The sequence below is a fragment of the Triticum aestivum genome, chromosome 1B, assembly GCF_018294505.1.
Source record: "Triticum aestivum cultivar Chinese Spring chromosome 1B, IWGSC CS RefSeq v2.1, whole genome shotgun sequence".
Lineage (NCBI taxonomy): Eukaryota > Viridiplantae > Streptophyta > Magnoliopsida > Poales > Poaceae > Triticum > Triticum aestivum.
This window is the reverse complement of record NC_057795.1, coordinates 685,827,734-685,852,689: the sequence shown is the minus strand read 5'-3', so window position 1 is coordinate 685,852,689 and position 24,956 is coordinate 685,827,734. Positions and strand designations below refer to the sequence as shown.

At 45.4% G+C, this 24,956-nt stretch overlaps 2 protein-coding genes across 2 annotated transcripts; one reads left to right on the top strand and one right to left on the bottom strand.

Moving 5' to 3' along the window:
• Positions 1-887: 887 nt before the first annotated feature.
• Positions 888-5,885, bottom strand: LOC123149282 (L-type lectin-domain containing receptor kinase IX.1). Its single transcript, XM_044568918.1, has 2 exons — positions 4,407-5,885; positions 888-1,956 (listed from the first exon to the last, which is right to left on the bottom strand). The coding sequence occupies exons 1-2, from the start codon at positions 5,813-5,815 to the stop codon at positions 1,200-1,202; spliced, it is 2,166 nt and encodes a 721-aa protein (XP_044424853.1). The 5' UTR covers positions 5,816-5,885; the 3' UTR covers positions 888-1,199.
• A 12,659-nt stretch (positions 5,886-18,544) lies between these two features.
• On the top strand, positions 18,545-20,709 carry LOC123101037 (FBD-associated F-box protein At4g10400-like). Its single transcript, XM_044522713.1, has 3 exons — positions 18,545-19,518; positions 19,598-19,729; positions 19,860-20,709. The coding sequence occupies exons 1-3, from the start codon at positions 18,625-18,627 to the stop codon at positions 20,214-20,216; spliced, it is 1,383 nt and encodes a 460-aa protein (XP_044378648.1). The 5' UTR covers positions 18,545-18,624; the 3' UTR covers positions 20,217-20,709.
• Positions 20,710-24,956: the final 4,247 nt, after the last annotated feature.

The following is a 24,956-nucleotide window of genomic DNA, read 5'->3' as shown; positions in this document are numbered from 1 at the left end:
ACACCCAGAGGCTCCCAGGAGGGACAACTGCTGGCAGTGTCGGGCGCGGTTGCCCGCCTTGCCGCCTGGCCGGAGATGGCAGGGAGCGAGTCAGGCCCGGCGGGGCATGGCGAAGAAGGAGCTGCCCGCCCATGACGACACGATGCCGAGGAGGAGGAGATCCCTCCCCTATCCATCTGCGAGCGATAGCGATCAATGCTAAGCGCAAGATCCTCTTCGTGTGATGAGCTCGGAGAGTCCATGGCGGAGGGGATGGGAAAACGTGCGGATAGGAAGGGGAAAAGACTGTAGAGGAGCAGAGCGGGCAAGAGGAGTGGGACTAGGGTTTGTTGGCTGGTTTTTGTGGGGACAATGGTGGGGGTGGCGCGGGCCATAGAGGGTCGGTCTGACGTGGCACCGGTGTCAGGGTGCATCTGGTCCTCCCCATATCCACCCAGATATGGGCTGAATATAGGGATTGCGGGACAGGTTGGGCGTTTGGGCACCTGACTGGGTGCTAGTTTCTGGTCTGCATAGTGACCAACTGCGGGCCTAGGTGTATAGGTCGGTTATAGGGCGCCTGGTTGTAGATGCTCTAAAGACATGTTTGGTTGGAATGCATCATTTTTGCCTCTTTCCGTGCGTGTCTCATATGGGCCTTGCTGCGGTGAAAACAAGCCAAAAACATCATCATCTACACATAGTTTGGTTGTCTGCATCTAGGCATGAGGGAAGCAATATTTATTTGACATTTGGTCGCATGTGTTGCACTGGGCGGAGAAACTACACGCTATTTGATTGCGAACAGTATAAGATGTGATCACCACTTCTCACTAGGTAACTAAATAGGAGAGAACCAATCTCAGAGTCAAACAACTGTCTATAATTATTCTCTTCCCCTTTGCTTCTTCCAAAGAAAAAACAGTTCACATCTCAATATTAATTCAAATATTCATACTGTCATACAACTGCATTTCAATAAATTATATTACAACCGATTCTAACACCAACCAGCGCACAGGTACAATCTATTACTCCGTCCCATAATGTAAGACCTTAGTTGTATGTCAAAAAACGTCTTACATTACGGGACGGAGGACTAGTTTATAAAATCTATTAGTGCAGTTAAAAGCAACGTGACTGCATTGATCCCGACAGTACAAATATTTTGGAGCGAAACTCTTCTTTTCCGCCCACCACGATCTGAATTCTGAAGTCCACTACTCTATATTGGGGTTCAACTCCTCACTCACAGCCGATGGCATGCTAGTATTTGAAGATTGCGTCGCTGTTGTACAGCTGGACGACGAGTGCTGCTGCGTGGTAACCCCGGACCCGACCGTGGTGGTGCTGTCGCCGTACTCCATGGTGGTACCTCCGAAAGGCTGCAGGTACACGGCCACCGGCATCTTGGGCGGCAGCACCGGCATCCTGAACTTCCTTGACTGCAGCGCCTCGGCTGCCTGCCTTATCGCCGGCCTCATCTTCGGGTTCGGGTGCGCGGACCACAGCCCAACGGCCACCACCCGCTCCATCTCCCAGCGGTCGAACACGCCGCCGAGGCGCTGGTCAGCGGTGTCAAGGGCGGCGCCCCTGCCGTAGAGGTCCCACACCCACTCCAGCAGCCGGAACACCTGGCCGTCCCTCGCACCGGCGCTGGGCGGCGCCATCGGTCGCCGCCCGCACACGATCTCCAGCAGCGTGACACCGAAGCTGTACATGTCGGACTCGGTGGACGCCTTGCCGGTGATGACGCACTCTGGGTCAAGGTAGCCCGGGGTACCAGCCATGGCGGTCATTGTCTGCAAGCTCATGCCGTGGTCGATGAGCCGCGACAGGCCGAAGTCGCCTAGCTTGGTGTTGAAGGACTCGTCCAGCATGATGTTGCTCGGCTTAATGTCACCATGGACGACGCATTGATCCCATTCTTGGTGGAGGTACAGCACGGCAGACGCCAGTCCAAGAATGATCTGGTATCTGATAATAACAAAAGTAAGGGCACAAGCAAGCCAAATCAGATTTCATCCAAGCACTCCGACTAAGTTCCGATTGCCGCTAGAATGTCCAATCCAGGAATTAACTCTACAAAAGAAGGATGTGCCTCTATTTTATCATCATCTAGCACTGCTTGACTTGCTTTCATAGCTTTTAGTCGTGTACGAGTGTGGACCGTCTATGAAAAATCCTATTTGTATTCTTGAGTCTATGTTTAGGCTACACTCAAAAATAATAAAAGAAATTCCAAACATGAAAGTGTCAAGACTTGTCCCAAACATGTAGGTTATTGGTTTTTTGTTTTTTATTAAAAGTGCAAACGAAGTCTAAGAAACATCAAAATTGACATTATGTCATGATATGATCCCTAAAGGCGGTGGTAAACAATTGAGAAACTTTCGTAAAAGTTGTGACGTAAACTCCTTAGAAATCGAACCATCTCCAAGGAAGAATCATAGTTTCAAGAGGGAATGGATCAAGTTTGAAGGCTAGGTGATTGATGCTTCATCTGTTGGCCTTGAAAATAATTCTACGGGTTCCGTTTGCTCTATTTAAGTCATCAAATGCATTTTCTAAGTATTAGTGAATATAATTAAAATTGGAACTACAAGTGCATGAAAAGTTGGTAAAATGAGGTTGAAAGATCCTATTTCTATTCTTGAGTCTATGTTTAAGGCATACCCAAAAAAGTAAAGAAATTTCAAACATTAGGGTGCCAAGACTTGACCGCAAAGATGGAGGTTATTGGTTTTTTAATTCCGAAAATACGAACAAATCCTAAAAAACATGAAATTTGGGATGGTGTCATTATATGATCCCTAGAAACTGTCGTAAAAATTGGAGAAGGATTCATAAAAGTTGCATCTCCCACAAAGAATTGTGGTTTCAAAAGGGAACAGATCAGGTTTAAAGGTGAAGGGATCCCTGCTTCATCCGTTGGCCATGAAGTTTTTTTTCGACATTCAAAATACACCATTACATGACACATGTGAAAATTTAGCATTTTTGGAATCCATTTGCTATAATTAAGTCATGAAGTGAATTTTCTAGAGTTTTTTAACTACAAGTCCGTCAAACAGTTCAAGAAAATGTTTTATCAATTCTTATTTGTGTTTAGTGAGCCTATGCTTAGGCCTTACACAAAAATGGAAGAGAACACAGAAAAAAGGAAAGAAAGAAAAAACAAACATGTTTCCATGTGCATTTTCAGAGACACTCCGTAAAGACACGCTTCCGTGGATCATACCTCCCCACCGTTTCATTCCTACATATCCAATGGCTGCCTATTCCTCTCTCCCTTCTCCCTCCTCTCTTATCTCTCTCCTTCTCTATCAATCCCTCTCTCTCTCTCTCTCTCTCTTCTAACTCTCTCTCCCTTCACCCAATCGCCGCTCTATTCTTGAGACACGTCGCCGAAGACCATGCGGGCATGATGTCGCTACCACTGCCAAACATCTAGAGCCGCCTCCTAGAATTTCACCCGGGTTGTGGCCAAACATCTTGGGCCGCCTCCTAGAATTTCACCCGCGGTTGTGGCCAAACATCTTGGGCCGCCTCCTAGAATTTCACCTGCGGTCATGTCACTCGCTTGACCTTGCTGTTCACTCTCATCTTAGAGTCAGCTGCTCCCTCCTCAAGGGCCAGCAACGCCAGAGGCAGCGAATAGACATGCGGCGGCAGCGGCCATCTCCGGCGCATCCAGGGGCACTACATGGCGACGACCTTGTCCTAATGAACATGGAGCTTTGCTGGGCTTGAAGCCGCTTCCACTGAGCTCGATGGCGACCCCGCGACCGCCGCCCTCTGCCTGCGTCGCACAACCGAAGATGCACGGGGGGTCCTTGCCGTGATGGTCTTCCCAAGCCTCTGCCAGACATCCCGGCGACCCTGTGTAGGATGGTTGGGCTAGGCTCAGGTCGATCGCATTTTCTTTAATTACTCTAAAATGATTCACCAAGTGTAACACTCAGCAAACCCCCTCAACTTTGCCAAGTGCAACACATGGCAAACTACCGCTGTGGCACATCACAATGGCACCATTGGACTCTGTTCCGTCTAGACTATTTCATTGTCGAGCGCCTTTCTTTTACACTCGGCAAAAGAGTTTGCGAGTGCCCGACAAATAGGACTTGGCAAACTTGTTTGCCAACAGAAGTCGAGCCAAGTTCCCTTTCTCGAGTCTAACACTCAGCAAACCTTTTTATTATGGGGTTTTATAGTTCTTAGGCTTTTCCAATAATAGCATCGACCAAGAATTTAGAGCTCAATGGAGTCAATCAAAGCTAGAAAAAGACAGCTCAAATGGTACGACGATTTTTCTAGTCCACAATAAGTGTTAACCAAAAGTTAGGCTCATCTAGTCAAGGTAGAAAAGTAAGTAAAGAATACGACTAGAATGACATGGATGTGCACGTGGCTCGAAGCATGCGTACCTAACTTGCCAAGTCAGGACGTCGTTTTTGGTGTTGCTGTAGAGGTACCCATCGAGGCTGCCGTTGTGGACGAGCTCGTAGACCAGCAGCAGCCGCCTGCGGCCATGGCACCAGCCGATTAGCTGCACAAGATTCCGGTGACGCAGTCTGCTGATGATGGTGACCTCCGACCTGTACTCCTTCCTCCCCTCCAAGGACGCCCCTCGCAGGAATACCTTGACGGCGACGTCGCGGCCGCCGAGCTCTTTCATGTGGCCCCGGTACACCGACCCGGATCCGCCCTGCCCCAGCTTCCCTTCCTCCGCGAAGTTCCTCGTCGCCGCCGCTAGGCTGGCGTACGGGATCGGCCGGGGTCCCGTGCTGGAACCGAGCTCATCGCCGTCGGCATCGAGGGAGTCCGGGGTCATGTCGCCGGCGAGCATGTCTTTGTCGTCTGGTTGCCTGTCTCTCCTGCTCGCACGCCGGAACAGCACCGCCACGGCGACCGCGAGCAGGAGCACCAGCACGGCTGCGGCGGCAACCCCGGCTCTGAGTTGTAGGGTGGCCTTCTTGGTTGACGATGACGAGGTAGATGGCGTGTAGTTCCTCGTCGGGAGCGTGGAGTGGAAGGACCACGAGAGTAACGTGTGATTGCTGCCGAAGGCATCACCGGTGGCCGCCGAGAAGCCTAACGCGACCTGCACCGGCAGCAAGCTTCGCAGGTCGACGGTAGCGCCGAGGGCATACTCGGCGCCACTGACGCGGAGGACGACGTCCAGCCTCGCCGTGGAATTATCGTAGCTCACCGTCGAAGACATAACGCCGGCGTCCACGAGGCTGCCTTCTGGCAAGATCCTGAAGTTGCCGCCTGAGTCGACGTTGTTCACGTCTACGCCGATGTGCCGGCTGCTCGGGTCCCACGCGTCACGGTGGGTGTCGAACTCCACGGCGACGAAGCTGGCGCTGCCGGAGGCGTTGGCGGAGATCGCCGTCGTCCCGTTCTTCGGGGCATGTTTCTCGTCGAAGAGCCCAAGGCAGCCATCGTAGGAATCCTGCGGCATTTCGGGCATGTACGGCGCGACGAAGAACGTCATGCCGTGCCCGGGGGTGCTGCTCCGGTTAGGCAGGGACTGGATGCTGAAGTTGAAGCTCATGGTGAAGCCGGCCGTCTCGCCCGTGACGGGGTCCCAGAGCTGCACCGGCTGCTTGTACAGAACGCGGCCCCTTGCTCGACCGCCGGCCTCGTCGCCGACGAGCTCAATCCTGCCGTCGGTGACCATCGCGTCATCCTCCTCTCTGAAATCACCGGAGCTGAAGGAGCTGTAGTTGAACGAGATAGCGGTCGCATGATGGACATGTACACAGAGGAGCAAGAAGCACAAGACGAGGAGATGGCTACTTGAGCACAAGCATAGCTTCAGCTCAGCCATTGCTGTTGCTCTGAGTTCTGATCGAGGGATCCACTGGTCCCTTTCTAGTTGTGCGATCGAGGAAAATACATTGAGCAGCCATTAATGTACGTAACGTTTTCCAAACTAGGAGTAGATGTAGATAGACCTAAAAGTCTGAACCACTGTAAGTGACATCTTAGGACCAGGACAACAGTAATAATGTGCGTACAGCATGGACGTTCAAGGGACAGTGACAAGTGGACCAGCATGCGTACCATATGCTTCGTTGCGTACACTAGTCCGGCCGATCGGAATCATCTTATCAAGTTTCTCGGAGGAGAGCGACGTCCATGCCAGGGCGACAAATACTTAATTTGGACCATTTCACCGGCCGTTAACATTTTCCTTGGGATCAGTGCCATTATGTTTACCAAGAGTGCAATCGGAACAAATACAGGTGGAATACATGCATGAGAAATGGACGGACTACTTGAATTTCCGAGTTTCCCGAGTTCCAGCAAAACTCGGCGAATGCCAATTCTCACTCGGCAATGTGTGTTTTTCTCGAATATGCGCGAGTGTACTGCAGTGAGCTGGACAAAGCCAGTTCCCACTCAGGTTTACCCAAAGCCCGACATAGTATCGTCCACGCTTCTCTGGCAAAAAGGCAGTCTAGCAGAATGTGTTGAATCGACTCTTCTGCCTGGTCACAGAAGGGGCAAGCGTCCTGGTGGTCCAATCCACGTCTCGCTAATCTGTCCGAGGTCCGACATCGATTCCTGAGTGCCAACCATGCGAAGAAGCGGCATCGCATTGGTGCACCAAAGTTCTGCGTGAAGGTAGCCGTCGGAATAACTTCCCGTCCCCAGAACTTGGCATCATAGGCTGAGCGCGGGGAGTGCTGTCCATTCTGTTCCCAGGACCAACTAATAGTGTCTGCGTGCCCCGGTTGGTGTTGGGTTGCCTGCACTCTGGAACATAGCTGTAAGTACTTGTGGAGCATTGGTTCTGTTAGCTCTGGCCCTATGTCTTCTGCCCAGGTGCCTTCCTCGATGGCTTGTTGTACTGTGCGCGAAGAGCGCGTACTCTTGGCCATGATGCGGTGTAGTTTCGGCATGATCACTGGGATCCGCATCCTGTTCTGCCAACGGTCCTCCCAGAATAATGTCGTTCTTCCATCCCTCACAGTTGCTCTAGTTGCTGCATGGAATAGCTGCATGGAGTGCTCCGGCACCTTTATGACGAACTCAGCCCGTGGTTTGGAAGGGTCTGACCTCTGTAGCCATGGCCATCGTGATCGCAACATTGAGCCAGCCCAGGTTGGGAATACCCAAGCCTCCTGCGCACTTTGGTGAGCAGACCTGCCCCCACGCTACTGCACATTGCCCACCATTAGCTTGTGATTTTGCACAGCAGAGGAATCCCCGACAGAGTTTGTTCATGGTTGTTATTGTCTTCTGTGGTAGATCTAATGCCATCATCGCGTGGTTGGCACAAGATGGACTGCACGAGGGTCAGTCGTCCACTCTTGGGCATGTATGCAGCCTTCCATTTGGGCAGCTGCCCTGCTAGTTTGTCTACCAGGCCACGCAGCTGTGCCGCAGTTTGCTTCCATGTGTAGTTATCGGCTCAAGGTAATCGGCCCGAACCCTTCAGGTAATTGGCACTTCGCCAAGAGCCGTCCATCGGGGACTCTGACAAACCTTTTGCCAGGCCCTAGGGCTAGGTGGGGGCACTTGATGGGCCGAACGGAGAGGTCGGCAGCCAAGTGGCAGACCATTTTGTTGAGAGCCTTCCATAGATATTCGGTGAATTTGGAAGCCCCAGAGCGCGACATATGGCGCAAAAAGTGTGCCGAGGCATCGTCTTCGCTGAGTATCTATGGCGGACATACTCAGCAAAGACGGACGCACGAGTAGATGACACGTGGACATCGATGTTTGCCGAGATCTAAAGTATGCCGAGATTGTTGGCATCGTACTCGGCAAAACGTGTCTTATGGGTGACCGAAGCGTGGCACGGCAGCTTCGCCTACATTCATTCTGTAGCACGCGGCAAAGACTGGCACAGTTTGCGGAGTACACACTCCGTATCTAGGCAAAATTTCCAGGTTCTTGACATTTGCCGAGTTCCGTCCTCGGCAAAGATGTCCAGTAAAATCCCAGATTGTGATGTTTGTCAAGATCTGGCCCGTTCAACTCAGCAAAGAGTCCAATAAGATACCCGGTGGCGCCATGTGGGCACCTTTGCCGAGTGCTACACTCGATAAAAAATGTTTAGCAGAGTATTGCACTTTGCAGAGCCTCTGTTAGGGGCTGTTTTAATATATTTTTAATTAGCCCTGCAACAAATCACTTATACAAATAATATCCCGCATATATATAGCACAAATATCACTTCCCAAATGACTCAGCTATTGCCACATTATAGCCAAACATCATTGCACAACATACATAACAAACTATGGCCTCAAATACACAAACACAATGTCTCAAGCACACAAACACAATGTTTTCAAGCACACAATATTCTCTAGCATAGCAAGTTAAGAAAAGCACAAATGGCATGCATATGAAAGCACAGAGTTCATCAGCATAACTAGGAGTTCACACGGTTTTGGTGTTCGGAGCGGGATCATCGAGAGTAGTCATTCGGCTTGGTTTCCCAACTCCAGGTGCAACTACCGGCACATTGTTTGACCCAAATTGACAGAATAACACATAAACGTGTAACATCCCAATTTTCAATTCCAATGTATTTTCTTTGCAATTTTCAATATTCAAATAATTTTTCCACTCAAGAAAAATATTAAGGGACAAGATAACATGACTTCTTCAAAATAAGAGTTGGAAAAATTATTAGAATACTATTTGGAAAATTTGAAGTTAATTGAGAAATATTTTAATACTCAAATTAACTATTTTGCAAAAATAATATTTTTGAAAGATTGCATTTAGGCCATAACAAAAAGTTCACAGAGTCACATAAGAGCCCAGGTATTTATGTGAATTTTTCTACAAATTTTAGAATTTTATTGGTATTTATTTTAGCCCTAAACTCTCTCTTGTATAAAATAAAAGAAAAAACTATCTTTTGGAGCTAAACAACACCCAACTGACCAAGATGTTTTCTGCTATTCTCAAAGACTTTGGGAAAGTGTCAGGGTTGCGCATCAATTTGCTCAAGTGTGTTGTGCTACCTAGTAGGTGCAAGAGTGTGCACCTTGACATGTTGCAGGAGGGCCTGGGGTGCCCCATCGGAGCCTTTCCCTGCCGCTACCAGGTTGTCCCTTTGCCTTCGAAAACCCTCTTCTCCATAGTTTCACGAAATTGTCAATGGGATTGCGTGAAAGGTTCCCATTTGGAAGGCAGCCTATCTTTCCCTAATCTTCACCTAATAATAAAAGGGTGGTCGCTTCTTCCTCCTAAATTTTCGTCCGTTTCGTACGTTAAGAAAATTTTGTCCGTCGTAAGTGAGACTCTATCGATAGCTGAGCTATTGGGCCTTGGGCCGGCAGCCACGTCCTGGTTTTCCAAAAAGAATAGTCAGCTTAAAAATAAAATGCCAATAGAACCCGGACGGACTCGAACCCTGCTGGCTCAACCATAGCTTCGAACCACCAACCATCTCATCCATCCAATAAGAATTTTTTTTATTATTGACTACCAACAGAGCAATGATTCCTCACGTTATTAGTCCCACATCGCTCCTTCAGAGCAATTTTCATCAATTTATATACAATAGAGAGTTGCCCAGAATATGAGCAAGACACCTAAAAAGGACCAGAAATTAAAGGAAAGATGAATTCACGAGGAGTGAATTGTGCACGCTCCAAATCGTACAGGAAAGAAAGATGGATCCCAGGGAGGGATGTTGGACAGATGGATTTGGAATAAAAGGAATTGAGCCCGTCTTGGCTATCCTTAATTAAAGGATGGAGTTCAGAAGGGATATGTGAAGGTTGCATATTAAAAGAAAGATAGGATGGAGTTCAGAAGGGATGTGTACGCTGTACATTTAAAGAAAAGATGGATTTACGAGTGTGCTGCAAATGAAAGGATCAATTTGCCGTACTCGTGTGCGTGCGTGGTTGTGTGTTCCAATCGGCTGCAAAGATCAATCAGCCTGTGTATGTGCAAAACAGAATTGTTCTTTTGAGGTCAGATTTCTCCTCTGCAGAAAGTAACCACAAATTTCTCCTTCTCTGTAGGAAGTAATCTCATATTTCTCTTTCTTTGCAGAAAGTAACCTCCCCGTGGTAAGATTTTGTTTGCTTTTCCTTGACGAAAAAAATACAACTATTTGATAATATCAATTTCTTAGTTAACAAAGGTAAAACGTCCGCAACATGCCAAATATGTGGATTTAATTCATGTGAGCCGAACTACTGGATGATTTTATTCACTTTTTGCCAACTTGACATAGGGCATTGCGCAAATCATTTCTGGTAGCTTCAATCGAATAGTTCTCCTAGATTTTACAGCAATTCATCTCATCCAATAGTTTGATGGGGTTTTTTTAGACTTGATTTTTTTTATCTTATGACATTTATTTCTATTCCAAAAATGTTAATTTGTGTAGCAGACTGAAAACAATTGGATGTTGATGTAATTGTGGTCTGAGATTATTAAGTGTGAGCACATGCGCATGCGTATAGGTGCTTTCGACTGGTGCTAACTCTGTAATTAAAACAAGATCTCATCTTCATGAAACTAGCAACAGGGTAGACGTTGGAAAGAAGAGATGATGTGACTTTTTTGAAGTTCACTATCAAATCCAAGCATCATAAAAAATAAGCCTTACTATTCAAAAGGATGAAAAAACTATTAATAGAGGTATTAAATTGTTTATCACACATAAAGCTAATTGACCAGTTAGAATCTGACCTAATAAAATTGAGCTAGATATTATTTTCAAAATGGCGTGGTGCTGAAATAGAGAGGTGCACATACGTGAGGTCTTAAGAATGCTTGTCAGGGATGTGTGATATTGTTTTTCTCCCGTTGCAACGCACGGGCATGTTTTGCTAGTAATAATAAAGAGCTGATTGCTTCTTGCTTCCGGTAATTTCGTCCGTTTTTGTATGCGGTCGTTCGTCTGTTGGCTCGTCCAAGTTCTCTACGTTGTTTGCAGCATTGTAAGTCCACGGGCCAGAATTTAAGTTATGGGCCGCTAAAAAAGTTCGGACTCACCATCTGACCTCGGGAGCACCTATTTGACGCATTCTGCGTCAAACAGACGTACCTTCGCACAGGATGCGCGCGACAGGGCCGGCCCATTAAGATTAAACTCGCGCCAGCAAAATTTCGTAAAAAGAAAACAGCACCAGAGCTGCAATTGGAACTGAAGACCTCCCGTCTGTGGACGCATCTGGCTAGCCACTACACCCACTGAACGTACATGATAAGTATTTGGCTCGGAGATAATGACCTAAAAACAGTGGCGTAAATTGAGCATTAGTAGAGAACTGTAAACAATTTTTTGATAAATGGGAACCAAATTTAAAATTTCCGAGCATCTTTTGAAACTGTGAATAAATTTGAAATTCCTGAAAAAAATTTGAATGTGTAAAAAGACTTGAAAAGTGGTAGATCTTTTGAAAATCCGAACAATTTTTTATGATGAGAACATTTTATAAATTTAGCGAACATTTTTTTTTCTAAAACACAAATAATTTTCGAAATTCGAGAAAATAATTTGAAAATGCAAACATTTTTTAAATTGGTGAACAAAAATTGAAAACAGGTACAACTTTTGAAATGCAGCACAAAATTTGAATTTGAGAACAATTTGGAAATCCTGAAGATTTTTTTGTATATGTGAAAAAAAAATTGAAAATGGAAACATTTTTTGTGAAACGTGAACAAATTTTCAAATGCCGGCATATTTTTGGAAAACGCAAACATTTTCTAAATTGGTGAACATATTTTGAAAACAGGTACAACTTTTAAAGAAGAACAAATTTTTGAACCTGGGAACAATTTTAAATTCCCAAAACTTTTCTGTACATGTGAACAAATATATTGAAAATGGAAACATTTTTTGATAACTTCAAAAAAAAATTGTAAAACACAAAAGAAAATTCCAGAGAATTTTCTGAAAATGCATACATTTTTAAAATTGGTGAGAAAACTTGAAAATGGGTACATCGTTTCAAATGCAGAATTTTTTTTTGAATCTGATACAATTCAAAATCTGAAGATTTTTTGTTTACATGATTTTTTTGAAAAGGGAAACATTTTTCTGAAATGTCAAAAAAAACATTTGTATAACACAAACAATTTTTAAAGCTTCAAACAATTTTGAAAAAACTGAAAGAGAATTGGAAACGAATACAAAAAATGAATATTTGGAACAGTTTTGAAATTGTACAACTAAAAGGAACAAAAAAGAAGAAAAGAAAAAGGAAACAGGAAAAACAAAACAGAAAAAGAAAGAGGAAAAAGAGAAACAGAAAAAAAGGAAAAGAAACCGGTTCAGGATCCTTCTGGAAGGATCCCAAAACCGAGAAAACCACCTAGGAATCTTCTGGAACGTTCCCAAAACCGGAACTGCCAGATATGTAGATGGGCCGGCCCAATCGATCGCTGCCCTGTGCGTCTGGTCGACACTTTGACGCAGAGAGCGTCAAATAGGTTTTTCCCGGCCCCGGCGTCTCCACCTGCTCAGAGTTGGCGTCCGCAGGCCGACCCATGGGCAGGTCTTGTCAAGGGCCTGGCCGGTTCCATGGGCCCTGAATGGCTCTCCCAGCGATGTACCGTGGGTCCGGGGAGCTCCTGTTCGGCGCCTTGGAATTCCCTATTCGCCGCTCTCTGCGCCAAATAGACGCTGCTTCGCACAGGCGATCAGGCGATCGTTTGGTTTTGGGCCGGCCCGTCTGCGCGTTCCCAACCGGTTTTTTACGGTTTTGGAAACCTTCTAGAAGGTTCCTGAACCGGATTTCTTTCTTTTCTTTTTGTTTCTATTTATTTTTTCCTTTTCTCTCCCTGTTTCCTTTACTGTTTATTTTCTTTACTTGTTTCTTTTTTCTCTGATTTTCTTTTCTTTTCATTTTCATTTTCTTTCTCAGATTTCTTTTTATTTTTCAAAAATGTTCGCATTTTACAAATTTTGTTCATTTTTACAGAAAATGTTCGTGTTTTCAAATTTTGTTCATAACTTGCAAAATTTGTTTGCTTTGTTTCAAACAATATTCATAATTTCATGAAATGTCCCATTTTAAATATTTGTTCAAAAATTCAAAAAAAGTTCGTGGTTTAAAACTTTGTTCAGAATTTCATAATTTGTTGCAACTTCATAAAAGTTTCACGTTTTTCAAAATCATTTTCTGCAGTTTTAATTTTTTTGTTCGCCTAGGCAAAAAAAAATGTTCCTGTTTTCAAATTTTTGTTCTGAAATTTTATAAATTTTTGGAATTTAAAAAAGTGTTCGTCTTTTCAAATTTGGTTCACAAACTAAAAAATGTTCGGTTTAAGAGATATGTTTCCGCTTTCAAAATTTGTTCAAAAATTTCCCAGGAATTTCAAAAAATGTTTCCATTTTTTAAAATTGTCCAAAAAAAGTTCAGAAAAATTTGCACACTCTCACTTTTGAGTTTTGAAATTGTTCAGTTTCAAATTTTTGTTCACAAATTTCAAAAAATATTCAGACGGTTCAAAACATGTTCCTTTTTTCAAAAAATTGTTCGCAATTTTAAAAAATGTGCACGTTTTAATTTTTTCAGGTGTTTCGAAATCGTTCAGTATCAAATTTTTGTTCACAAATTTCAAAAAAATGTTCGGGTAGTTCAAAACATGTTCCCGCTTTCAAAATTTGTTCACAAATTTGAAAAATGCCCATGCTTTTATTTTTCAGGAGTTTTGAAATTGTTCAGTTTCAACTTTTTGTTCACAAATTTCAAAAAAAAAATTGGGCAGTTCAAAAATGTTCTCGTTTCCAAAAATTGTTTGCAATTTTCAAAAATGTGCATGTTTTCATTTTTTTCAGCATATTTGAAAATTGTTCAGTTTAAAATTTTCAGAAAATGAACTTGTTTTCACATTTTTCAAATATGTTCGTGTTTTTAATTTCTGCCTTGGAGTTTTAAAAAGTTCCCGTTTCAAAAAAAATGTTCCTGATTTTTGCAAACATTTCTTTTTTTTTTTGCAAATCAGTAATTTGCTTGTGTGTCATAGATCCCTTCGGTTTTTTTTAATAAAAATGCTTTTGAAATTCAAGATATATATTTTGGACTGCGCTACGTGTTTGGTTCTTTAAGCTTGGAGCTGCTGAAGAATCATTAAAGGCTGATAGCTCAACTGGTAGTACCACTTTTCGTATAGTGTTAGGTCCTGTGTTCGAATCTTCTTTTTTAGACAGAAGGGAAGCGAACAGCAGTAGAAACAGAAAACGGCCCAACAAGCCTGCCAAGTGGAGGCTCTGTGCGAAACACCTGTGTTCGAATCCCTGCAACCGTGGAAATTCTTTTTTAGACAGAAGGGAAGCGAACAGCAGTAGAAACAGAAAACGGCCCAACAAGCCCGCCAAGTGGAGGCTCTGTGCGAAAAACCAGCAACTTGACGCAAAGAGCGTCATATAGGACCTCCCTCTGACCTCCCCTCCCTTAACGAGGCAGCTAACAGAGTTTTCTTCCGCCTGTGCTAAAAATTTCCAGATTCTGATTATTAGTCTCACCACACGTGTTTACATCAAATCCTAGCAGCTTATATACGTTCAGAGTTGCACGAATCAACAAGGGAAAACAATTGCTTTCAACCGACTGAAAATGCGACTCGCATCAACCACTCATTCTTTTCAACAAACTCGATGGCCCCATTTTTTGATCCGCACCTCTTACCAGCTCTCTCTGCCATGGCCCTGCCCAAGCTCTGCTCCCAACTCGACACGCGGTGCTGCGATGCGGACTCGCTGGCGGCTGCAACGCATTCCTCGTTGCAGCAGCACTCATTTTTTCATAGAGCTCAATCCCATGTTCATCCCTCACCTCTCTCCATGGCTGTTACCCAAGCTCTGTCCGCCATGGCCTGCTGCCCAAGCTCCAAGCACTGCTTCCCAAGTTCCACACGCCGGTGTTGCGATGTGGCTCGTCGGCGTGCGGCAACGCAGCCTCGTTGTTGGCGACTCGTCTTGCGGGCGTTGCAATGCATCGCTCGTCGACGGTTGCAGGTCCTGCGATGCAACATTCGACAGTTTTGCAGGCGCTGCGACATGGCGATTGTCGGGGCCTGCTGGTTGTGCAACGCAGCCTCATCGTTCACTCGGTGCTGCAATGTGGCGCTAGTCGGGGGCTGCCGGTGCTACAACGCAGCTTCGTCGGTGACTCCCTGCTGGCGACACGGCGCTCGTCGGTGCCGGTGCTGTGACGCGGAGCACGTCGGCGTTGCCGGAGCTGCCATGCAGCAGTCGTGAGGCTGAGCTGCACTGCAACAAGAGGTGATGCGACCGAAGCTGTAATGCAACGTGTGTTGTGCTGCCCGCCAGTGGCGGAGCTGCAACGCAACGTGGGCGCTCCTGCAACGCACGGATCTTGCCGGCGGCGGAGCTGCAATGCTACTTGTCTGGCGCCACGACCTTCTGATCTCGCCGGCGACAGAAACTGCAATGCAACGGGCTGGTTTGCCATGGGGGAGTTGACCGGTTGTTGTGGCGGCTGCTGAAACGCGATTATGGTCCACGCCGAGCTAGGGAAGGAACGGCGATGTGGATAAAGGTCCACGCCGAGCTCGGTGGGGATTTCTTTTTTTAATGGCTTTTTTAGGATCACTTTTTTAATGGCTCTCGGTAGAGAAGCTGCTGGACTATGCGTGCTAAGCACCCATTGCAAAAAAAAAAAAAAAACTGAATGAGCACCGATATAATTACTTGCTGTTGTTTACTCTTCATGTCTACCACATCTTATGAATACATCATCAGATACAATAATTAAAAGTGAGTGAAATATGGAAAATAAATATCCCTTGAGGGAGAAGATATTTGGAGCTCAAAGCGATTTACTGACAATTAAGATATTCCTCAACTCTAGATGTCACCGACATCGTTGGTCAGACAGGGAGACACATCGTTGGTCAGGCAGGGAGGAGAGACAGAGCGATGAAGAGTAGAAAGAATGTGACAACTGTGCATCTTGAAATTAATTTTTTTTATAATCCACCAAAAATTTACAAAAAATTATCTCTGATAGGGAAAAGAGAAAAGCTTGCTTTTTTATGGTGATGATGGCCAAGTTCAAATAGTGCAAAAGAAAATGAGCGAAATATAATCTTGCAAATCAAATAACTAACATTTTCTAGAAAATAATTAACAAAGTAAAAAATCTGTTTGCTTTCGATTATAAACAAAAAATTGTATATAAAGAATCCCACTTCAATGTGCCATTACTCTTTCATCCAAAAAATCATTCTTTAGAAAATTCTAAGGAAAACTTTTGATTAGTTATTAAACTCTCAGATAGTACACAGCAATTCCACCATCTGTACATCCTGCTAAAAACATGTGTTCAAATAAATGTTCATTTTCAAAACATGTTTCAATTCTAATAAAAATATTAAAATTTCTAAATTGTTAAGTTATTTTAAAATAAATAAATATTTTTGTTTTTGTGATAAATAAAATATAAAACTGATTACTAGACTATCCATGCACCACTACTCTTCCATCATATGAAGGATGTTAGGGTGGCTTCTTTACGTCCACACTTCATACTTCGAAAAGCGATAACAGTATAAACTTATTACTGATGTTTATAAGAACTATACATAAGAAATGGTGCGCACTATCACACGGAGCAGGTTTTAAATGACGCGTACTATCACACACGGAGCAGGTTTTACAAATGTAGCGTACTATCACACGGAGCAGGTTTTATGGGGCGTACTATCACACACAGAGCAAGTTTAACTAATGTTGCGTACTATCACACGGAGCATGTTTTATGAATGGTGGGTACTATCATACACGGAGCAGATTTTACGAATGGCGCCTACTATCACACGCAGCAAGTTTTATGATATTTTTCGCCCATTGCAACGCACAGGCATTTGTACTAGTATGGACAAATCAGGTCATCTGGGTCCAGTTCAGTCTGTCATATGTGCGATGCCAATTCATTGATGGCTATGGATGTGCCGCCCGAAACTTTGGTTAGTATCACACGGATGAGGTACTCTGCATGCACAAGGGGTCTGGCGGGCTTGGGCTACCGAATTTGAGATATGGTTGAACATCGCGCTGCAGGATATCCACACGGTTATGCTCTTGTGATGCGAGAGACTTGGAGCACCAGAACGCCACATCCCTTATGTACTACCTCCGTCCGGGATTAGCGGTCCCCTGAGCCACGCTAGCCCGTTCGGTTTTACAAGGCCGCTGCAACTACATGCGCAGTATCTTGCCTCGATCCCGCTTCTGCTGCATGTGTTAACTACGACTAGGAGCATGCAGCCAGTAAAAACACACCAGTGACTTATAAGTCACGCCTGTTTGGCTGTCACCTGGCTTATAAGTCACCTGACACACCTTCCCACACCAATTCACATCATGCATGTGATGTGACCTACGTAAAAAGGGGTGACTTATAAGTCTTAAGTTGGGGTGACTTATAAGTCGCGTTTGTTTGGTAAAATAAGCCACTTTTTTCACTTTTTAACTTATAAGTTGGTGATTTATTTGGAACTAAACAGACCCTAAGTGCATGCATGCAGCCAGTTAAACTCCTGCAATAAATTAAGCCGGAGGTGTGTATGTTGTTCATGATGGCTGCGTCCTGGTCTTGCCGTTTTGGCTTTCGGAACCTATAAATCCGGACGGAGGTAGTAAAATTGTAGACGAGGGTAGAGCTTGGAGCATGGTGGGGAAATTCAAGACCGGTATGACACGCTTGTTCCAAGCTCTATCTAGGCGGGGTATTAGTGAAGAGTAAGTCTAGCGAATTGGTAGGCCAAGGGCCTACTTATACATTGTGAACGGATGCTTTACCTTTTCTTCTATGAATATATGATATGCAAGCTTGTGCGTATAAAAAAACAACAACACTATACAGGGTAAAGGTACATTACCAAAACCTGGTTTCTGGCTATGGTTTGGTACATTATTTTTCTCAAAATTGTGCAACGCTTTTTTTTTCTCGATTTCCTTCTTCAGTGTTGAGCATAAACTATCCAGAGCTCGTGTCGTGTGCACCTTTATTTTTTTTCTGAGAGGAGCGTGCCTGCGTGCACGAGATTATAATTTTTGTTGAGGAAGCGAGATTATAATTAAATAAAGAAAAATGATGGAGTACAGGCCATCCAAACACTGGGCCTAGGCTGCTTTGTCACGCCGCTCGTTCTCTCTCTGGACGTTCCGAAATCTCCTTCACTACCACTCTCTCTGCTGCAAGTCAAACTCCAAATCCCCTTCAATTTTTTTAAAAAAAACTCCAAATCCCCTCCCAGTGCAGCGAGGCTCGCCAACCGCCGGCCACGGAGGATGTGGCGGCGGGAGGGAGTAGTTTGATTGAAGTTAGTAAAGTTTGACTTTACAAAAAAAAATCTATACGCACTACATTGTGGAACGGAGGAAGTATTTTTTTTCTCGCGATAAAAGTTTAAGATATTGCTTATATAAATTAACTTTTGTAAAATGAGCCCGTACATTGCGAAGGAGAGAGTAAGTAACGGGCTGGGGCTGGGCCTGGGCCTGGGCTGCGTTGTGACGCCGCTCGCCCGCTGCCTCCGTCTCTTTCCTAAATCCCCTTCGCTACCGCTCACTGCTGAACAAGTCAAACTTCAAATCCCCTTCCCTCCCACTGCCGCGAGGCTCGCCAACCGCCGGCCACGGAGGACGCGGCGGCGGCGGCGGCCACCCCCGAAATGCAAGTCAGGAAGAGGCGCAGACCCGTCCTGGCCGACGACCAGCAGCAGGATCCGCCGTCGCCGGGGGGCGTCAACCTCGACCTCATCAGCCGCCTCCCCGATGCGGTGCTCGGCACGGTCGTCTCTCTCCTCCCCACAAAGGACGGGGCGCGCACGCAGGCCCTCTCCCGCCGATGGCGCCACCTCTGGCGCTCCGCCGACGCGCCGCTCAACCTCGCGGCGGCCCCCGACCTCGCGGGCGACGACGATTCGTTGGCCGCGCTCGTCTCCAGGATCCTCTCCGGCCACCCCGGCCCGGCCCGCCGCCTCTCGCTCCGCCTCGCTTTCTCCCCGGACAGCCTAGGCGAGGCCGACGGCTGGTTCCGCTCCGCGTCGCTCGCCGGCCTCCAGGACCTCGAGGTTACCAACCTGGACTGGGGGAGCCACTACTCGCTGCCGCCGCACCCGCTGGCGCGCTTCGCGCCCACGCTATGCGCGCTCAGGCTCGGCGGCTGCCGGTTCCCCGGCCCGGCCGCGCCGCCGCCGAGGTTTCCGCACCTCAAGCAGATCATGCTGTTCAATGTTGGCATCTCGGAGGACTCTCTGCAGAGCGTCATCTCCAGCTGCGCTGTTCTCCAAAGCATCTCGCTGCACAACATGAGCTTCGGTCGCCTTTGCATCAGCTCGCCGACTCTCCGGAGCATCGCCTTCTATCCTCCTCGCGACGAAGGCGTCGTCGCCGCCTTCCGGGAGCTGGTCATCGACGACGCCCCTTGCCTTGAGAGGCTGCTGCCAATTTACCCAGACGATGGGCCGGTGACCATACGGGTAATCCGGGCTCCGAAGCTGGAGGTACTTGGTTTCTTGTCTCAAGGCATACCCAGGCTCCACCTTGGAACCACACTCTTTCAGGTAGTAGCACATTCAGCTTTCCTTATATGCAGCCTACTGTATTATTCTGATATCACACACTTGGTTTCCTTTTCCCCAGAGAATGATTGTTGTCACCATGACAACCAAAATGCGCGCACTGAAGATTTTGGTTCTTGAATGTGCTCCGAATCTGGATTTTGTTGTTGACTTCCTCAAGTGCTTCCCCTGCTTGGAGAAGCTCTATGTCATTGTGAGTGTTGCTATCTGTTGCCAAAACATCAGTGCTTCAGACTTCTGATAAAGTGAACTAGGAGTATTTACGCGCTAATTTGTAATTTGTCATCAACTGCCTTAATAGCATTTCCTTTTTCTGTCCCCAGTTTAGTGAAGGAAGGAATACGAATATTGCGGGGAAGTATGATCAGCTTGATCCAATTGAATGCCTTGAACTCCATCTAAAAGAAGTGGTGTTGAAGAATTACTGTGGTGGTCATAGGCTATATATCGACTTTGCCAAGTTCTTTCTTTTGAACGCGAAAGTGCTAAGGAAAATGGAAATCGGGGCCCGTTACAGCTACAAATCCAACTGCAACATCGACGACTGGACGTGTTATCTACGTAGGCAGCTACAAGCGGAGAATAGAGCTTCTCGAGATGCACGGGTTGAAGTAAAAGTTAATAAATTCACCCGCCACGTACGTACTCACGATTTGTCAGTGGATGATCCTTTTGACTGATCCTTGTGTGGATGCTCCAAGTTTGCTAAATTGTGCCCTTGCTTGTATGTCTAGTGTTGTCACATCCTTGTGATGGTCTGTAAAATGGCCTACTCACTTGAGCAATGGAATGCTTTTTTACCCTACCCACTCTGGAGCAAATCATATGATCGAGGAGGTGGTGACTGAGCCAAGGATTAGAATCGGCACTTGCAAATGTACAAGACTCTTCAATGCTGCTAGTATTTGGGTGTTATGTTCTGTTGGTACTTGTCGTTTATCTTTTGCTCAATGTCATATTGTAAGCCGGGACATTATCTCTGATGGAGAATCTGTTTGCTTGCGCTGCTGCTAGCTAACACTGTCTCTGCCTGGCAACAAGAAGTTCTCTTGTAGTGAATGTCGTTACAGAGGACGTGTTCATACTGTAGCATGTTCAGTCCCAGTGCAGAGCCGCACTGACTGTTCATATATGTATCATTTTCCCAGTGCTGCAATCAGAATGGTACGATGAGCCGTGTTGAGCAACTGACCCACAACCAAGGGACCAACCTGATGTCTGAATACAAACCCCAAGGTGTCTCCATCGTTTGTCTCCAAAATTTGCCTCTGAAATTCAAATGCTCGTGTGTCTCCATCGTTTGGATGGCGGCCTGCATGCTTTCAGTCCAGGGGCAGAGGGTGACCAACTTCAGTTAGCTGAGAATCTGAGATCGTATTCCTCTTCTACAAAAAGAGTTTTGCTAGGACTATAGTTAAATGAGTAGAATTCAGGGATGCCACATAGCCCAAGCTTCCCAGTAGCGAATTAAAAACACATGTACTAATGTTTGTTCTGCTCAAGCAACCCCATGGCAATGGAACGGCAAATGGATTTAGGAGAAAAAATAAAAGGAACAAAGGTACATCCCGGGGCTCAAACAGAGAGCAATAAGTTCAGAGATGAAACAAAATGTAAGCTCACGGCTGCCGAAGATTAGTCTGTTGTTGCATGTCTACGTTGTGGATCGTCTTAATCTTTCCCAGCATCACGCTCGCCGTCGCCATGTCTTTCCTGTTGCCCAGAGAGGCAGCCACAACTGAAAGAAGATTGATCTTTTAAAAATGTAGTCGACGGGGTGGTTTGGAATGACTACCTTGGCAGCAAGTTTGTTACAACAATTCCAAAAGGCCTAAGCTAACACCACAAACATCCGCCATGCAATACGACGGTTTTGGCCATGTATGGTTCAAAAGCTTGAACCGTATGGTGAATACTTGGCCACCTAAATTTTGTTAAGAATACAAGAATATGCGTGCAGTCAACCAACATTTGTGTCTGATTTTTACGGGCCATCTTACCAGAAAATCGACATAAGCAATAAGCTCAAGCACGTTTGCTAGGCTTTGAGCACCACCTCCGACCGATCACCTTATGTGAATAACCCAACGACGTTAACTAAAAGGAATATGTGAGATAATCTTTTATCTTCAAAAAGAGGGTTTATCCTCGCCCACATATGCATCACTTCTTGATTTAAGCTCTGGCGTGCTGCCCCATAAATAATCAAAAGATCCCATGAGAAGCCATCACTTCTTGATTGAAAATGAAACCGTTTTTGAGAAAGTACCCGTATTCATAAACCAATCGTACACCATACAACCACGAGTACAAACGATGTACACCATACATCAACCGTAGATACAACCAGCAAATGTCCAACCAAATCGTACACAACATCCTGCAAATAACAGAAATCATGCACAAGTCCCTCAGCTCTTGTTCATCTTCCCTCCTCTAGCCAGGATGAACCCACACCTCCTCGGAGCAAGGCGAAGCCACCTAACTAAAGACAATGGGTATTAGGAGCACCATCGCCATAGCTTGGCTTTGTGAGGCGCATAAAGGTCCTGTCGCGACGGACGTGAACCAGGGACTCCACGGAGATGCCACGAACCCAATGATTTCCTAACACAAGCAATACATTTATCACATTCAAAGTGGATTCGCCCTCGGAAACGCTCTGGTGTAATTGCTTTTTCATAAGGGTAGTGAATCATTATAGGTAAACGATTTGTGTGGGATAAGGTAGTTATGAAACTTTGACCTATGTACCTTCCTCGGAGATGCCACGAACTCCGGCCACCATTGAAGAGAGGCAGCAGCTCTGACCACCTCGCCCACCATGATCCCCTGTTAGCGATCGCTTGCAGCGACCAGATCATAGAAGCTGGATCTCGATCCAAACCTCCTGCCCACTCCTCCACTAAGCACACACACTGGCTTAGAGGATACGAATCCTCCCAAGATCCACAACGCCATCGGGAAATGACCTAGAGTAAACCCTATTTCGATGTGTCGGCATTGCCATTGCATGACCGCCAACAGCAGGAGACACTGCCAAAAGTCCCTATCTAAAATCCCGGTATCCCCCACTTCCCGGCACCAAGCAGCCGCTGAAGACGAGGGAGAATGATTCCCTCTCGTGCCATTCATTTTTCTGTCGTTGCACACTATTGTTTCTGGATAAGCCCAGAGAACACTCTCTAATATCGATAATTTGAACATGAAACTTGACCACAAAGTCACCAACCTCCATATCCAGAACCTCAAATTTAATATAATTTCGATGCAAGATGGCCATTCATGTTCAATGCCATTGTTAAAAAATTGAACCTAAGGGCGATAGCTTTATTGTGTCGCCAATTCACTTGGGTTAATAATTTACCCTCACTGATTTATGAATTGATGAATCATGTGTTGATGAGTGTGGAGTGGGAGCAGACATTTCCTTTGGTGATGGTTTGTGCTCTCCAGAGAAGTACCTCCGACCACACTTCTCTCCTTTTGAATTCTAGTGGGCAGGTCAAGGCTCATTTTTCCTTTGAAACATCCTTGTTTGAGAGGGAAGGTTTTCTTAATAGTAGCTCATGAATGGTCAAAGGGGACTGAAGGAATTACTAACATTGAGAAGTGGCAATTGAAAATTCGGCACCTTAGGAAATTCCTTCACGGTTGGGCTAAGCGTATTAGAAAAATAATGTCTCCTCGCAATTGTTAGTACTTTGGACATTAAGGTCGAATCCATGCCCCTCTCCACAACACATTGTGAGCCTAAGCCAGAGGCGGACGAATTCTTGGCCAACCTTTTGCGTGAGGAAGAAATTAATTGTGCTCGACAGGCAAAAGTAAAATTTATCTGGGAAGGCTAATACGAAGTTCTTCCACTTGATTGCAAATGGAAAACTCAGAAATAAAATATTTCAGCTTGAACAAGATGAGGGCCATTGTGGGTTTGGACCATCTGAAAGCTTACATTACTAACTTTTATAGAGTCTTTTTGGCTCTTCACAATCCAATTTTACATCCCTGGTGGAAGATACCACTGATGATAAAGCTCAACTCTCCACCGAGGAAAATGATGTGTTGACAGCACCTTTCCCGTAAAATGAGGTTTTTAGGCCATATCTCAGATGGATCGTAATAGAGCCGAGACCAGATGAGTTCCCCACTTAGTTCTATCTAAAAGGTTGGGGATCATTAAGGGTGATCTTCTTCCAATTCTTGAGGACCTACACAATGACGATATTCGGTTGTTTTGTCTCAACTTTTGGAATTTCCATGCTTTTACCTAAGAAAGTAGATGTTGTTTGAATTGAATAATTTAGACCTAGCTGCTTGATGAACGTATAGATTGTCTACTATTGCTCATAAGGTCGTGCACTGAACATATATAGCATCTAATATTCTTGAGGGAGTGGATGTCCTTCATGAGCCAATCCATGAGCTCCACACTAAGAAACTCAATGGATTTATTTTTAAGGTGGACTTTAAAAGGCCTACGACAAAGTAAAATGGTATTTTCTTCCACAAGCCCTTTACATGAAAGGTTTTGCGACTGAATGGAGGCAAGAAGTGGCATCTTACATTTAGGGCGGGAGTGTTGGGGTTAAGGTCAATTATAACAATGGTCATTATTTCCAAACCTAGATGGGAATGAGGCGAGGTGACCCCAAGTCACCAATTTTATTTAATATTTTGGCGGATTTGTTGGCTATTCTGGTTGATGCACGAACACTTATGTCCTTTGGGGGTTAGCCGGCCAGAAACACTTGCACGTGTTTTTTCTACTAGTTTGGTTGGCGAGTCACTCATAAATTATATGGATGAGCTATGTAATCTTGAATTTGATCTTCTTTTTAAAACACCTCTCTATATATTAATTAATTAATTAATTAATAACGTCATTACAGTCATTAATTTCACGAGCGCCAGGCGGCGGCCGGGCAAGGTTCCGGCGTCCCCGCCCCATTCCGCGTGTGTAGGACCACTCCAATGACATTGGCAGGGACGGCGGCGGCGGTGCCGCTGGCCAAGCCGGCCACGTGTACGAGGTCATCATCCGCTACAAAACAGTCTAGTTTTTTAAGTGCAGGTTAAGCGGACCAAATATTGCAAGTTTTATGTAAATTATGAGTGAACTACAGTGAACTCCGTCATTATTAATGAAATCCATCTATTTTGTTTAAATTTAATTTAAAATGTATACAAGCATGGTAAAATGACCGGCTCACGTATTGCTATCCTTGGATGGATACCGTGTATACTTTGGGGATCGATGTTGAAGATCGCCTAACTACACTTGTACGTATGGTCAGGCTGCTTCTGCATACTAGCTATTCCCTCTGTTTCAAAATAGATGACTCAATTTTATATTAATTTTAGTATACAGTTAGTATAAAATTAAGTTATCTATTTTGAAACGGAGGGAGTAGAAGACT

Bases quoted from the DNA above. Each gene is read 5' to 3' on its own strand.
- LOC123149282 (XM_044568918.1), bottom strand. From the start codon at position 5,815: ATGGCTGAGCTGAAGCTATGCTTGTGCTCAAGTAGCCATCTCCTCGTC. The intron at 1,957-4,406 runs GTACGCATGCTT...TGTTATTATCAG, and splicing joins GTCCTGACTTGGCAAGTTAG to ATACCAGATCATTCTTGGAC.
- LOC123101037 (XM_044522713.1), top strand. From the start codon at position 18,625: ATGCAAGTCAGGAAGAGGCGCAGACCCGTCCTGGCCGACGACCAGCAG. The intron at 19,519-19,597 runs GTAGTAGCACAT...CCTTTTCCCCAG, and splicing joins TTGGAACCACACTCTTTCAG to AGAATGATTGTTGTCACCAT. The intron at 19,730-19,859 runs GTGAGTGTTGCT...TTCTGTCCCCAG, and splicing joins TGGAGAAGCTCTATGTCATT to TTTAGTGAAGGAAGGAATAC.